The 13,507-nt window shown below is 46.6% G+C and overlaps 1 protein-coding gene across 4 annotated transcripts; it reads right to left on the minus strand.

The window, feature by feature from the left end:
- ANHX (anomalous homeobox) lies at positions 1 to 13,357 on the minus strand. 4 transcript variants are annotated; one of them, XM_021289580.2, is made up of 9 exons: positions 13,175 to 13,357; positions 11,364 to 11,637; positions 10,605 to 10,729; positions 10,266 to 10,389; positions 8,914 to 9,100; positions 8,308 to 8,440; positions 7,738 to 8,036; positions 3,267 to 3,354; positions 1 to 1,362 (listed from the first exon to the last, which is right to left on the minus strand). In XM_021289580.2, the coding sequence occupies exons 1-9, from the start codon at positions 13,210 to 13,212 to the stop codon at positions 1,332 to 1,334; spliced, it is 1,299 nt and encodes a 432-aa protein (XP_021145255.2). In that variant the 5' UTR covers positions 13,213 to 13,357; the 3' UTR covers positions 1 to 1,331. The 4 variants fall into 4 exon arrangements, with proteins under 4 accessions (XP_021145255.2, XP_064889311.1, XP_064889310.1 ...); XM_065033239.1 differs by having other exon boundaries at positions 11,364 to 11,632; positions 13,175 to 13,306; XM_065033238.1 differs by having other exon boundaries at positions 11,364 to 11,632; positions 12,583 to 13,274.
- Between the last annotated feature and the right edge of the window lie 150 nt (positions 13,358 to 13,507).

Below are 13,507 nucleotides of genomic sequence, written 5' to 3' on the forward strand. Positions count from 1 at the left end.
GTCATTCATAACCTTTATTTGCTAACTTTATTACAAAAGGTACTGGAGACATCCACTTTATGTATCTCGGGGCTGAAGATACAATACAGATTTTAGAAAAAACAGTAATACTTAAGATAAATTCCGCGAAGACTGCCCAATGACATTAGTTTTAAACGTGCATCCGGGCTCTGCTTTGCTCCTCACGCCCCAGCGCTCTCATACCCAATTCTGCTTTTTAGTCTCCAAGGGAAAGAAACAACGCAGGGCCCCTGATCCATGAGCAGTGCGACATGAAGGCGGGTGACGGGCGGCCTCGAGGCCGGGTTAGGGAAGGAAAATCACCAGGCAAAAACAAGGGAGCTACAAAGGCTCCCTGTGAGAGCGGTGTGGCACAGCTCACCCTTCAGCCAAATACTGTATTAGCCCCGCACCTACTACAGTGCATAGCAAACAGATTCTGCGCAACTCACGCTGACTTGCACGGCGCTTGCTGGCCGGCCACTGCTGTCACACTGCTGCACGGGGACAGGGCTGCCTCGGCATCTGGGGACTGAAAATGGATCAGCAAGGTTCGGCAGCTCCCACCTTCTCCATTCATCCTTCTTTCCTGGGCAATCTGGGATACATGTAGTGTTAAATACTGACAACACTTCTGTGCCCTCCCCCAGTCCTGCGAGAACATTGAGTTTACTGCTGGAAATTCTGCCATGCTCCAGTCTGTGGCATCTGCGGCACTGCAGAGTATGGAACACTCCAGAAGTTACACCCAGCAGTACAACAGAAATGCCAGGATGAGAAATAGCAGTATTTTTACCAGCACTGAGCTGAGACCTTTTTTTCTAGGCCTGATAAAAAGTTACCCAGTATCCACAGCTAGGCAATGTAACTACATTTTTACTCCTTTTGGGTAGAGGAGCTTCATTTACCTTCATGATGTAGTGAAGGACTGATCTGACCAGTGCCATGGGTAGAAATATGTAACTGCCACAGAACCAGTGACTTGATATTTTTTGCATCTACCATGCAGCTTCTGATTGCTGCAGTAAAAACATACAATCCACAATGCACCTCCGGTTTCTCTTATCCTTTGCAAAATCCTTAATAAAACTGTAACTAACTTTGTAACCATTAGAAAAAGCCTTCATCCTTCTATCTTACTCTCTCTCTATTCATCTCCATGTCAAACCCCTCACTTATTAAAAAAAAAAAAAGAAGAAAAAAGAAAACAGGAAAGGATGGGGTGTTCCTGGAGAGGTGCAGACCACATCGAGCGTCTCTGCAGGCCGGTCACATTCGCGCCCCAGCTGAGAATTCGAAGAGCAGCCACGCAGCCCAGAAGGTGTCGTTGGCTAATGGGTCACCAGCTGGATCCTCCAGGACCTGAAAGACACAGGGAGGAATCGCAGCTTCAGCACACATGATCTTTAATGATGCTTTGCTCACGGTGGAAGAGCTCCCTCGGGCAGCCGTACAGCAGCGGTGGAAGGAATGTCGGTGGTGAGGGCTGTGTGCATGCAGGGACAAAGCCCTTGGTGCCCCCCACATTCAGGTAGAGTAATCCATCTGTACAGGATGTGGGTGTAAAAAACAAGCACAATCAGCGCACAATTCAGCTCAGGAATTCAGACAAGAGACAATTCCCCTCCTTTTGTCCAAGGCATTGGCTCCTATAAAAGCAAGTAAATACTGGTACAACCAGGACGAAATAATTAAGAAGGGAGTGATCACCTGAACAAGAGAGCTCTGTCCAGGGAGGGAAAGAAATGTCTCCAAAATGAATTAACTTTTGTTTGCTTGTTTTGTTTTCCTCTCATTTTGGCTCTGATACCTATGGAAGGCAAATGGAAAGTGATGTATAGGCAAAAGGAAGTGTACACCTGCATCCCTGTGGTTCAGGCGTAGGAACCAAACATCTGCATATTCCTGCAACAAGCCCAGGGCAAGCTGATTTAGCAAGAACCAGAGTGCCCAGGAAGTCTGTAGAATGATGTCAAATCATTTACCAATTCAAGCTCTTCCTTTTCCTACAGCACACATTAAAATATGCAAAAAATGCTTTTCTGAATTCCCAAACTGAATGGTTATTACAAAAGTCTGAAGATGTCCCCTGTTGAGATCTGCAGGCATCACACGGTATCTTGGTCCCCAGCCCACATTGCACCGAGTGTCATGTTTCTATACCATTGCAAAATCAGTGCAAGAATGCAGAAACAGCAAGATGAAAACTCTACCTACAGAGACTGCATGCTCTGGAAATCTTAGAAAAGGCTCATTCATTATTAATGCCCAAAGCTTTCCTACTCGTCTGGCTCACATTATGGCTGGTAAAACAGCCACTTTCCAAGATACAGATCTTTATATTGATGCTTTTAAAGGCTCAAAGGAGGTTCTGTTACTGCCCTCAGAGCTGCAGCCGCTTCCTTAATGAAGCCAGCAAATATAGTCTCCTGCTTTTCAAAATCTCTTTAAAAAAGGTTTTCTCCACAGCTTGTTCTGCAAGAGAAACAGAAGTGGATGCTAACTGACTGGTAGACCAACACAAGCAAAGGCAAAAAATAGCTCAAAGTACAGTTTAAATAGGGCTTTCTTGGGTCCTATTTATAAGCAACAATTAATTCACAGATATGCTCCCATCTCCTTGAAAGTACCAGAATTTAAATTTCTATTCTCTACTTCCTCAAAAACAGTGCAAGAAGGCATGCAGACTGCATCTAGATCATTGAAGGAAACGATAGAAGAATTTACTATCATAATGCTGCTCTGTACACTGTTATCAGCCATCTTGGAATAGTGCAAAACCCCTTTTCCTCAGCAATAACAGAGTCTTGGAAATTAAAATTACATGTAAGATTTTAAGAGGTCTGAGACAGCAGAGTCGAATTCTGCAGAAACCCTCAGAGAGGAGCACCCTTAAGCAGCCACCTTCCTGTCATCTCCTTTTCACACTGCTAGGTGAGCCCTCCATCGCTCAGAATTTAAATCACACTTTGGATCTGCACAGGTTGCTTTACCCATCATTTCAATGACACATTTAGCAAAAACAGGGTCTGATAAGCAATCCAAGTGGAAAAAAAAACCACAACAAAAACACCTCACCTTCTAGGACCTGCTGGATGCTACCCAGGGAATGCCCAGCTTGCTCTGAACTGGATCCCAAAAGGTATGCTTAGATCAGACATGTTTCAGACTAAACGTGACATGAGATTTCACATCTGCAGCGTGAGATGTGGATAGTGCGTGTGGGGCTGAGCTCCTTTCTCTGAACATTAGGTGTGTTCTCTCACCTGGCTTTGTCCCAGGGCTTGGCTTTCTTCCATGCAGGGTGCAGAAACAGGTGGGCACTGAGGTTTGCCAAACACAGTCTGACAGGAACTGGAGGAAGAGATGATATACAAATGCATTTGTATTTATGCTGTACTCATGACTTACTGTAACTTTTTGCAGCAGGACAAGAGGGGCTGCTGTCAAGACTATTCATTCAACAGAGTTCTGTTGTCTACACACCTGCCCCATTTCTGCAAATTGTTATGACTTGAAAATACAGATTTTGCACTGGGAGGACTAGCCTGACCTGGAGCAGTGTGCAGGAATGACACCTCCATTTGCAGCTTTACTTATGCCCCCAAAACACTCTCCACAAACAAGTTGTCTACCAAAATGTCTTTTTCCTGGAACATATTTTAAAAACACAGATCTTAGGAGTCAAAACACACACACACGTGGCTCAGACCTAGCCACAACATTGGCTACAATTCCACTGTAGCTTTTCAAGGCCACCAGGCAGAGTCTGGGGACATGGCTTCCCCATCCACCCGTCCCCTGGGACCTCTGCCAGCCTCTCCAAAGAGGTCACAGCCTGCGGGCACTGGGTCAAGTAGGAGACACTGGGTACTTGATGATGGGATGTTCTCTCCCTTCATCCCCAGCTCAAGTATCTCTACAACGCTGCCCAGAACAGCCCAGGCTATCACAGGCCTCACAGGCCCAGGCAGAAAGTGCCAACTGACAGCACAGGAAAAAAGCAGAAGAAACAGGGCAAGTGTCAGGTTGTCCTTCCTTGGAATGTCCCCCCAGGCTCTAGCAATCAGTCTCGGGACTCCTCTGCTGAAGACTATACTCGGGCAACTACATTTACTGACAACAAACGGACTCAGTGCCCTGCCCCCCAAGAATTTGTTTCATCCTTCTTCATAGCACACTCGCACCAGCATGCACAATGCCCTTAGCAACAAATTCTGACATTTAATCTTGTGACATGTCCAAAAGTAGCCTCTTTTTGTGCATTTTGAACTTGCTGCCTGCCAGTGCTGGGTTACCCAGGGGGAAGAGCCTGACAGCAGGAGGATTCCTTGCACTCTGAGCTGGAATGCCAGCAGAAGCGGTAAGCTGCAACGAACACCTCAGCACCAGTGTTTTCTGAATCGATATGCTGGCTCATAAATATATAATGTCTCACTCCAGAGAGTTCAATGTGCTTTTCTATTTGAAATGGGAGGCACAAGAGAGTTATATTCTGCATGAACCATCAGCTGGGCTACATTTCACCTGTCCCAACTCAAGGAGTGAAGAGCATACACCACCACTCTCTGTAAAGGCGAGCATCTGCTTGCTGTCCCACAGGGACTTCCAGATCGCTGGCTGGATCAAACTCCGCTGCCAGGCAGCAGGAGCAGATGGAGACAGTCGGCTTCCAGCCTGGTTCCCCCTCACACTCCCACCTCACAGCCCTGTAGATCATAAGAGCTTTGGATACAGCCCAAGTGTGTAGGACTGACTGTAAAAAGCCCATTAAGGAAATCAACAGGAATTGTTCTAATAAGCTTTCAGGCCATGTTCTTTCCAGGTGAGCACCTTTAAAAACGAGACAAGCACATTAAGGGTCCTTCAGCTGACCTGTAGCTCTCCCCCTGCACATACGAGCCACAGGTGCTGGCAAGGCAGTGAGAGCACAACACTAAGTCCACTCCAGGTGGGTGACCTTGGCTAAATAATTTCCTTCTCTGTGCTTTGCTCTTATCTGTAAAGCAGGGATAACTTCACTACCCTGTCTGTCCAGAAACAGCAACACCGATTTGCCTTACAGTTTAAGCTGTTGACTCCTTCATGAGTCCCCGGATGAGTGATGCTCATTGCAATACTATTGCTAACGATGACTCTGGTGACACAACACTTCTCTCTAATTCAGTAACTGTTAGAGGGCTCTGCCTACTAACAAAGGTGATCCTTATTCATTGCCATTCACTGAGCAGTGATCTTACCCAAAACTCCCCCCATGAGGTCTCCTGGCTGTCCTGAGAGAAACTGCAAATGGACCAAGATGAAACTGCAGCCTGAGCATCACTCTCTTCTAAAGAGATTGATGTTCCATAGCATTCATGGTATTTTGGCGAGTACAAGGTTTTTTGGGGAGCTGGGCCAGGCCACTAAACAGGGTTTATGAATAGAGTTCAAATAACTGTATCTTCACCAGAAGGTGTCAACAAAGCAGCAAGTCCTGCCCCTGCCAGGAATACGACAAAGGGTGTGTGGATTCCTGGCACAACTGACATACCCAACAAGGAGACATTCACCATAGATTTCTTCTGCTGGTGGAACATATCTTAAAAATAAACATGAGCTCACTCTGGAGTCAGAACATGCAATTTTAAATCCAGCCAAAATATTGCCAGCAAGCCTCACTGATCTTTCATGATCTTTAGCCACTGTTTGAAACTGCGAATCCTAAACCACAGACTAAGGTGGGTTTACAATGCCCAGACCTGGGCTCTCCCCAGCAAGTCAGAGCAAGGAGTCTGAAATGAATGTGAACTGTAGGCACTGAGCCAACTGGGAAACCAGGGTAAAAGGCAGAAATGTTTTAAGCTGGGAACTGGGGGGGAAACCCCACCAATCTTTATCTCCAATGAATCACTGCCTTCCCTTGCTGCTTGACAAGCCACAAAGCCTCTCCATTCCTCTGCTTCCTCATCTGGAAAGTGTGAATAAAATTGCTTCTACCTACCTCATTGACATATTATTGACAGTGCCATGCCAGCACAAATGCTGGTGAGTGGCAAGCAGAAGGGCTATGAAATGGGGCTACTGCTCCTGCTCTGTCCTGCAGATCAGTAAATCAAAGGAACCTCATAATGTCTGTTTGGCAGTGTTTACTTTTATGTAACATTATGGAAGTTGCATAACATATGGAAGATGGCACAGATTTTTGTTGTTTTGCACTCTATGAATTTATCTCAAGTCCCAGAGAAAACCTGCAGACTGAAACATTTGTTACAGGTGGAAAACAGAAAGACAGAACAGCGCCTGTTCTTTCTGTCTCTACTTTGGAAAGCTTGCACTATGGAATAATCTTGTCATAAGGTTATGAAACTACAAAAACTATTTTAGGATTAAGTACGGGCCCTACCAACCCAGCCCACAGAATCAGCTCTCACTGGATCACTATAGGTTATGATTTTCTGCCAAAAAAAACCCCAAACAGGCAAACAACTTCAAAGCTAAACCTGCTTTAAATACAGGGGTTCATATGTTTTCTGATGAGGCTGGTCCCGAATCTCCTTTGTGCCATCACTGTAAAACACATACACACTTATACAGCATTTCCCATTTTCAGTGCAGAGATATAAATATCTACCAAATATGATGGACATGAGGAGAGTCAGGCCCCTGGAATGAGATGCATCACAATACTCTTTCTGCAACCCTCTTCAGCAGGGGCGTGAGGACAAGGCCAGACCCACAGCATCATCGTTACTGCTGCCTTAAGAAGCCCTGTGCTTTCCACTCCCTTTACCTGTGGGGAAGAATAGATTCCATGGTCCCTAGCTGTCCTTCTCTAAGGATGAAGCTTTCAAGCTCTAAATCTGACTGCTGAATGATTCTTCCTGAACTGGCCTCAATACAGCCACCTTGAGGGACTCTGCTCAAGGGAGCTCTGATACCTGCTGAAATAAATGTTCGTATTAAAGACAATTACAGATAACATGGCCCCAACCTCTGACCCAGCCATTCTTCCCCTCCTTGCTCCACATTCAGCAGAGTCTGGGTGAATGGCAGTCACAACACCTTCTGTTCTGTAGACCTACAGCAAAAGCAGGTGGACATCACTTATGTATCCTATCAAGGCTACTCTGAAGAACAGGAAGAAAAGAGATGGTGGGAATGCTGAACAAGACTGGACAGGAAGGAAACAGAGAGGGAGAGAGAAAGAATAGCAGGAAGGAGAAAGGAAAGTGAGAATGTGTTGCTGAAGATGAGCACCAAGTCACAGTTAAGAAGTTCCCAGCCTCTGCTCTCAAGAATGACAGGCATTTAAAAACGCAGAAGCTTGCAATCCGACAAGGTGAGCAGACAACACTTGAAGGGACTCTTCCAATGGAAATGCTAAAAGAGATCCACCTTGCTGGAAAAGTACTATCTTATGGAAGGAATCACAGTTTAAGCAAAAGAGTAGGTAAGAATGTCTGCTTCAATACCCTAAATCTACTACTTCTACATTTACACAGTCCTAAAATTATGTTTGGCCCTTTGGAGGCAACTGTGAGGCTGATGTGGCCCCCAGTGAAAATAAGTTCAACACCCCTGGCTTAAATCAACAGGTTTTCTCGTTGAGCTACTATGGGAGCACAACTCCAGAGCTCAAGATAAGCTCTGCTCCCATTTGTCATGACACCAGAAAGCCATATAAATAAGTGTTTACAACCAAGTGAAGAGAAGCATGAAAACTCTGGTCAACAATCTGGGTGTAGTTTTACTAACCTTCAATACTTGGGGTCCACATGGGGACAGAGACTCCTCTGGTGCTGCAAGGGGCCTGCCACATGTCCAGCCGCTCATCTGGGAAGGTCAGGGACCCACAGGAGCACAGGATGAAGTTATTCAGCTGGGGGCTGGCGTCACTACTGCTGGCTACTTCTCTGGGCTGCAGGACAGCAGAGTTAAAGCAGGTTCCTGGTTCCACCATAGCCTCAGTGCAAAAAGCTACAGGTTGTTTGGCATCGTGCGTGGTCAAAGCCTTGCCTGTCCTCGCTTCAAACAGCTCACTGCTCTGCATAAAACTGTATTGATGGAGAAAATAAGTCAGCCAAACATATTGCTTTGCAAAGAGGGAGGACCCCCAGCTAAACCTTTGAATCTGCCCTTGACAGCTGGGGATTAACTGCTAGATGCTCCACCTGCCTGATGCTGGGCACGGGCCATTCCCACCTACGGAGTCAAGACTCTCAGACTGATGTCCCCTGGGAACTGACAGGAAAGTCAGCTCCATGAATAAGTTTAAAAGTTGCTTCATCTCTGAACTCTCACTGTAAAGACTCTTTCATACATCACCTGGATTCCAGCATCTTTAAATATGTTCCTTCAGGAGGCTTATCCAGATCTGCAGCTGACTGCTCCCACCCTGGGTCACAAGGCATGAGGGTTATCTCCATTTGCTCAGGGCCGATGCCTACACAAGATCCATCTGAAAGGTGCAGGCCAGGCAGGTGAAGGAACACTAATAGTTACTCCAAAAAGCAATGAAATGAATCTCATTTGCCAAATGCAGCAAGACCTTATTTCCTGTGGCTGATGTTCGCTCAAGATTCTGTGAAGGGGCCTGGAAATGCCCGGTTTTACTGGAGTACTGCCCCAATCCCAACATCTGAGAGCTAAAACCTACTGCCTCCCATGTATTTGCTTTCATTTGGTGCCCCTTCTGAGATGGGCATCTCTTTTCACCTGTCCTTGCACAGGCCTTATCAATGTTTGCTCCTTCTACAGAGCAACAGCCTCTAGACAAAGTGAGGCACTCCACTGGAGTCCTCCAGTGTCCACTTGATCCATCAGCATATAGATGCTGTTCTGGAGAAGGAATATCCGTCCCTTCCTGAGGGAATTTAAGATTGTTTTTCAGCTTTCTGGACCACATCCAGAGCCCATTAGGAAGAGACAAACCTGCAGTTTGTGGAGCGTAGGATCCTTCATCTTGCTGCTCCTTTTTGGGGTAAGTCAAAGTCCTCTCAGGACGTGAGTTGTTGAGCTTTTCTGTACGAAGGAGGCTGGATTTTTGACGTCGTCGATAATTCGCAAACCAGTTATAGACCTGAGTTGGCTGCAGGTTCATGTCCCGAGCCAACCCTTCCTGCAAACCCGGGTGTAGGGAGAAATCAAGGGAAAAAGAATAAACCACATCCAAATAATCAGGTTTTTCCCTTCAGTTCCAAAAGCAGTCCAGCAAAAGAGCTTTCAAACCTCGAGGCATCTGGGCACTAGGTCTCCGATAAGTCTATGTGGATCCCATTGAGGAGACCGATTTATAAACTCAAAAGAATTGCTGGAAAACACACATTCCACCCTGCGCCCCTAGTCAATTTGTTTCCTAAAGGAAACCATATTTTATATTGCTACATTTAAATGTAAAACCTCACAAAAATGTGCTCTTTCCACAGAACAACAGCCACACATCACTAACATGACACTAATAGGATAAACATTAATGCATTTACCACCTTACATACATAAGATCGTGTATGTGAAGAATGTATGAGGAAGTTAATGCATAAGTGATCATCATATCCTGACCTTTTAGGACTTAGGTATGCAAATTCATTATGCTCCCAATTCAAACTGGTTTTTAAAAAAGAAAATTTGAAGTTGTTGCTGCTTTGCGAAAAGGGTAAGAAATAAACCACCTTCACATTGCAGAACTATTCACCAAGCCATCCTGCCTTATAGAACACGGGTATGGGAAAAATTGAGCATCAGAGAGGCAGACTTTAAATTCTGAAGCCTTCACCTTGTGAGGTAGTAATCAACAAGGATCACTGAATCACTTCATGTCTCACTGTCATTACAAATTTGTCCCTATCCAAATAAGGCAGATACATGCATACATCAACACAGGCCATCGTGAATTCGGTGAATTTAACGTAAGTCAGTATAAAATATATTCTGGTAAACAAAGTACAATTTGATACAGGCTATAACTCAAACAAATCAGAACTATTTATCACTCTAATATTGCTCTTCTAAGTGATGTTTTTTTTGCTGTGTATGCTCAATCACTCCAAAATTAGAACTGTTAAAAGCCCAGTGAGGAACTTATGTCCCCATATCTTTTTGTCCAAAGCAAAGAAATTACTTAGCAAAAATTTGCTGATTTTTTTAAGGAAACCTTTAGGGAAAAATCAAGCCCCACTGGAGCTTCTGAAAACAAGGATTTATAATGAAACCAGTTATAGCCCCCTGATCACAGAGTTCTGCTTCTCTGTGACAAGGATACTTGATCTGAAGCAGCAGATCCCTACCCGCTGTTCCTTGCTTGGATTTGCTGTCACCTCTGCAGCAAACCTGTGCAGTTGCTGACGTACTTCATCTGAATAGTTTCGATTCTTCAAACCTTCAGGACAAAGGGAAATAGGTGGAGGATTCCTGTACACAGGAGAAAACAGGATCAAAAAGGACCCAAAGAGAGTCTTCATATTCATGGCAATTTTCTTATGTTGCCACAAGTGGCCAAAACACCAAGAAAAACCTCGCTCTGAGAAGCAGCCATCCTGAGATGCTTAAACAGCCTCTGCACCTCGGCCCCCTGCAGCTGCTAACTACAGCAGAGGAAAACCTCCGGTTCCCCCACGCCACGGTACCTCTTCCTGCAACGGAATTTCTGCAGCGGTGTCAGAAAATTCGTGTGGTGTTTCTCCATCACCCTCCGGTAATGAATCTCATGCCAAAGTTGCACCAGCTCCTCCTTCTCTTCTGCCTTGCAATGCTAAAACAAAGTCGTATGTAAGCAAACCCTTTCCAGGTAGTCAGGTTTCCTATAAAGGAGAAAACCCTCAAGAACCAGAAACTTACTGAGAGATTCCTACTGGTTTGACAAAGCTGGTAGCGTTATCCAAGTATATGGCTCACTGTACCTCCTCTAACATACACAGGGAGTTACGTGCTTAATTCCTTATTTTCTCCTGGTGAAACTGGCTATGTTACCAGGTCTGGAGGCCAAAATCCCTCACCTTGACTGGTGCCATCCAGCCTTCCTCATGTCAGCCCATCGTGGCAAGCTCTCAAATTCGGTCCCCCCAAGGCTTTTAGGTCCTGAGTCCTAAATTTGTGAAAAACTCCAAGAACCACCACCCTACAGAACAAAACTCTGCTTTCACAAACTACAACCAGCCTCCTAATCACCCAATTGCATTCCTCCCTTATGCTAATTAACAGTAACTGCCTGTAGCAAAGGCTTTGTCCTGTGTTTCAGATCAACCAGCACACACATCACCTTCCACTGCCACACGCCAGCTGGAAACACTCCATGTGCTGCAGTTTGGGTCTGCACTAGCAGCTCTAATTACTATTTTTCTATTACTGCTTTTGTCTCCATGAAGAAACAAAGAACACACCCCTACCTCCAGGAGCCTGCAGGCTGTGTCATGCTGCCCATTATGGATATGAAAGGACACGCAAGCTCGGACAACGTGGATGTTAGTGAGAAAATACATCTTGTGTTCACATCCCATCATGGCCTCAACCAGCTTCTCCAGACTAGGAGGTGAGCTCTGGAGGTCCTGGCAAAGCTGTCCGGCTAGATCCAGCAGCTTGGCGGGTGGGGGATCCTTGTTTCTGTTCCTGTTTAACATGGCCATGAACCGCTTCATCCTCACGTCTTGTTGGAAGCCTTTTCTATGCAACACACAAAGTTGTGGTTAGATAAAAACTATCTTCTCCTATTTTTAGCTTCTATGGTATGCTTTGTTTTTTAGAGAAAAGAGATTCACTGTGCTGTTAAAAGCAGCTGGAGGACCTCAAAACACTTAAAATAAAACTAAGCCTAAAGTAGCCCTAAAAGGCTAGACCTGCATCAGGTTTCTAGTTGAGAAAACAAAGCACAGAAAGATGCGTTACACTTGTCCCAAAACGCAGAGGCCAAGGCCAGCAGGCTGCTGGGGGGAACTGCACACTGGGCTGGGTCCCCATCTTCCCCAGTTTGGTCTGGGTGTGCTGCTGGGGGCACTGGGGGTGTTGGCAGCTCTGCAGTACCCCCTGCACACACACATTGTGCTCTCAGACCCTCCACTCCCATTCAAATCAAGTACCCCCGTATCCAAACCATACCATGATTCTTTACATCCACAGCTTCAAGGTTAAAGCTACCAGAACATTAAAACCAGAAATATTCAGATGAAATTAATGAGCTGTTTTTTTTTTTCTCCAAAATGGAGTGGGTCAGGCCAGGGGCGGCCGGCAGTTACAGCAAAGTGTAACTCAAATGATCGCTGGGGCCGGTTTTCGCCCATTTTCCTGCAGAAAGGAGGTCCCGGCGGGTCCCGTCGGGGACACCATGGGCCAGCCCCGCGGAACAAAAGGAGCAGAAGCTGTTAAACACCTGCGCAGTTGAGGAGCGGGGACACCCCAGCAGCCCCGTTCCCACCCGAGGCAGCGGGAGCGCAGCCCGGGTACCCAAGGCCGGCCCGGCCGGCCCCCGACCCCTTCCTCCCGCGGCGGAGCGCCAGAGCCCGGCACCTGCTGCCGGGCTCCGGTACCTGCCCGCCGGGCCCCGGGGAGGGCTGAAGGGCGCGGACGGGCCTCCCTCCTTCCCTCTCACCCTGTCCGCAGCCCAAACCTCACCCTGTCGGCAGCGGGGACGGAGCTCTGCGGCTCTAAGAGCTGCCCCGGTACGCAGAAGCGGAGCCGCCGCTGGCCGCGGGTCCCGGCAGGCGCGGGGGTTGCGGGGCTGCCCCTGCGCTCCACCCCGCCCCTCCGCAATTGCTCGGACAAAGCAACTGCTGCGCGCACGGCCACTTTCCTCGGGAAATTACACGCAATGGATGGCAGCAAGTGGCTTTCAGAGTAGAGAGTAGTTTTTAAAACGTGAGTGGGGTTCAGACGCACACTGGTAGTTTTGACACACTTAGAGGAACAGAACGGAGAAGTGGGTGCTGTCTAATAACAGCTGAGTCACCCAGAGTCAGTGTAGGGGATAAAACTAAAGCAGCTGTTTTTCCTTAAATCACATCTGAACACCACTGTGAATGTGTCAGCCCACTGCTGACTTTCATTTAGCGAGGACAGGTAACAAAATTAACAATCTCACAGCAGGAGTCAACAGCGCCAGCACTATCGGGTGCGTGTCCTGAGCCCACTCCAACCTGCTCTAAACTAACCAGCCCACGCTACATCCATGCACCACATGCGAGCTTTCTCCACAAAGACTACATACTTAACACCAAGCATCTTCATTTTGCTGCAGGCAGACATGTCCTAAAAATCTGCTCATAATCATCCTCGTTCTTCCAATCCACAGCACCTTGTCTTCAGTTTTCCTTGATTTATCCTTAGGCTTGGATGCTGGCCTTGCTCCTGCTGCATGACACTGTTCTGGATCCAGAGCTGGAGACCAAGTCTCAGATGTTTAAAGGACAAAGCCCCACCACTGAACTTTGAGCATTCTATTATCATACAGGACATGAGCAGCAGTGTTTCTTTTTGGCAATTATTCCCCTTTACTCCCCAATTCTGTATTGCTGTCTGGAGTTACAACAAAACATCGGGT

The sequence above is a fragment of the Columba livia genome, chromosome 17 (genome assembly GCF_036013475.1).
Source record: "Columba livia isolate bColLiv1 breed racing homer chromosome 17, bColLiv1.pat.W.v2, whole genome shotgun sequence".
NCBI lineage: Eukaryota > Metazoa > Chordata > Aves > Columbiformes > Columbidae > Columba > Columba livia.

Bases quoted from the DNA above. Each gene is read 5' to 3' on its own strand.
- ANHX (XM_021289580.2), bottom strand. From the start codon at position 13,212: ATGTCTGCCTGCAGCAAAATGAAGATGCTTGGTGTTAA. The intron at 10,390-10,604 runs GTACCGTGGCGT...TCCTGTGTACAG, and splicing joins AAATTCCGTTGCAGGAAGAG to GAATCCTCCACCTATTTCCC. The intron at 3,355-7,737 runs GTTAGTAAAACT...CTCTTCCTCCAG, and splicing joins GTGGACCCCAAGTATTGAAG to TTCCTGTCAGACTGTGTTTG.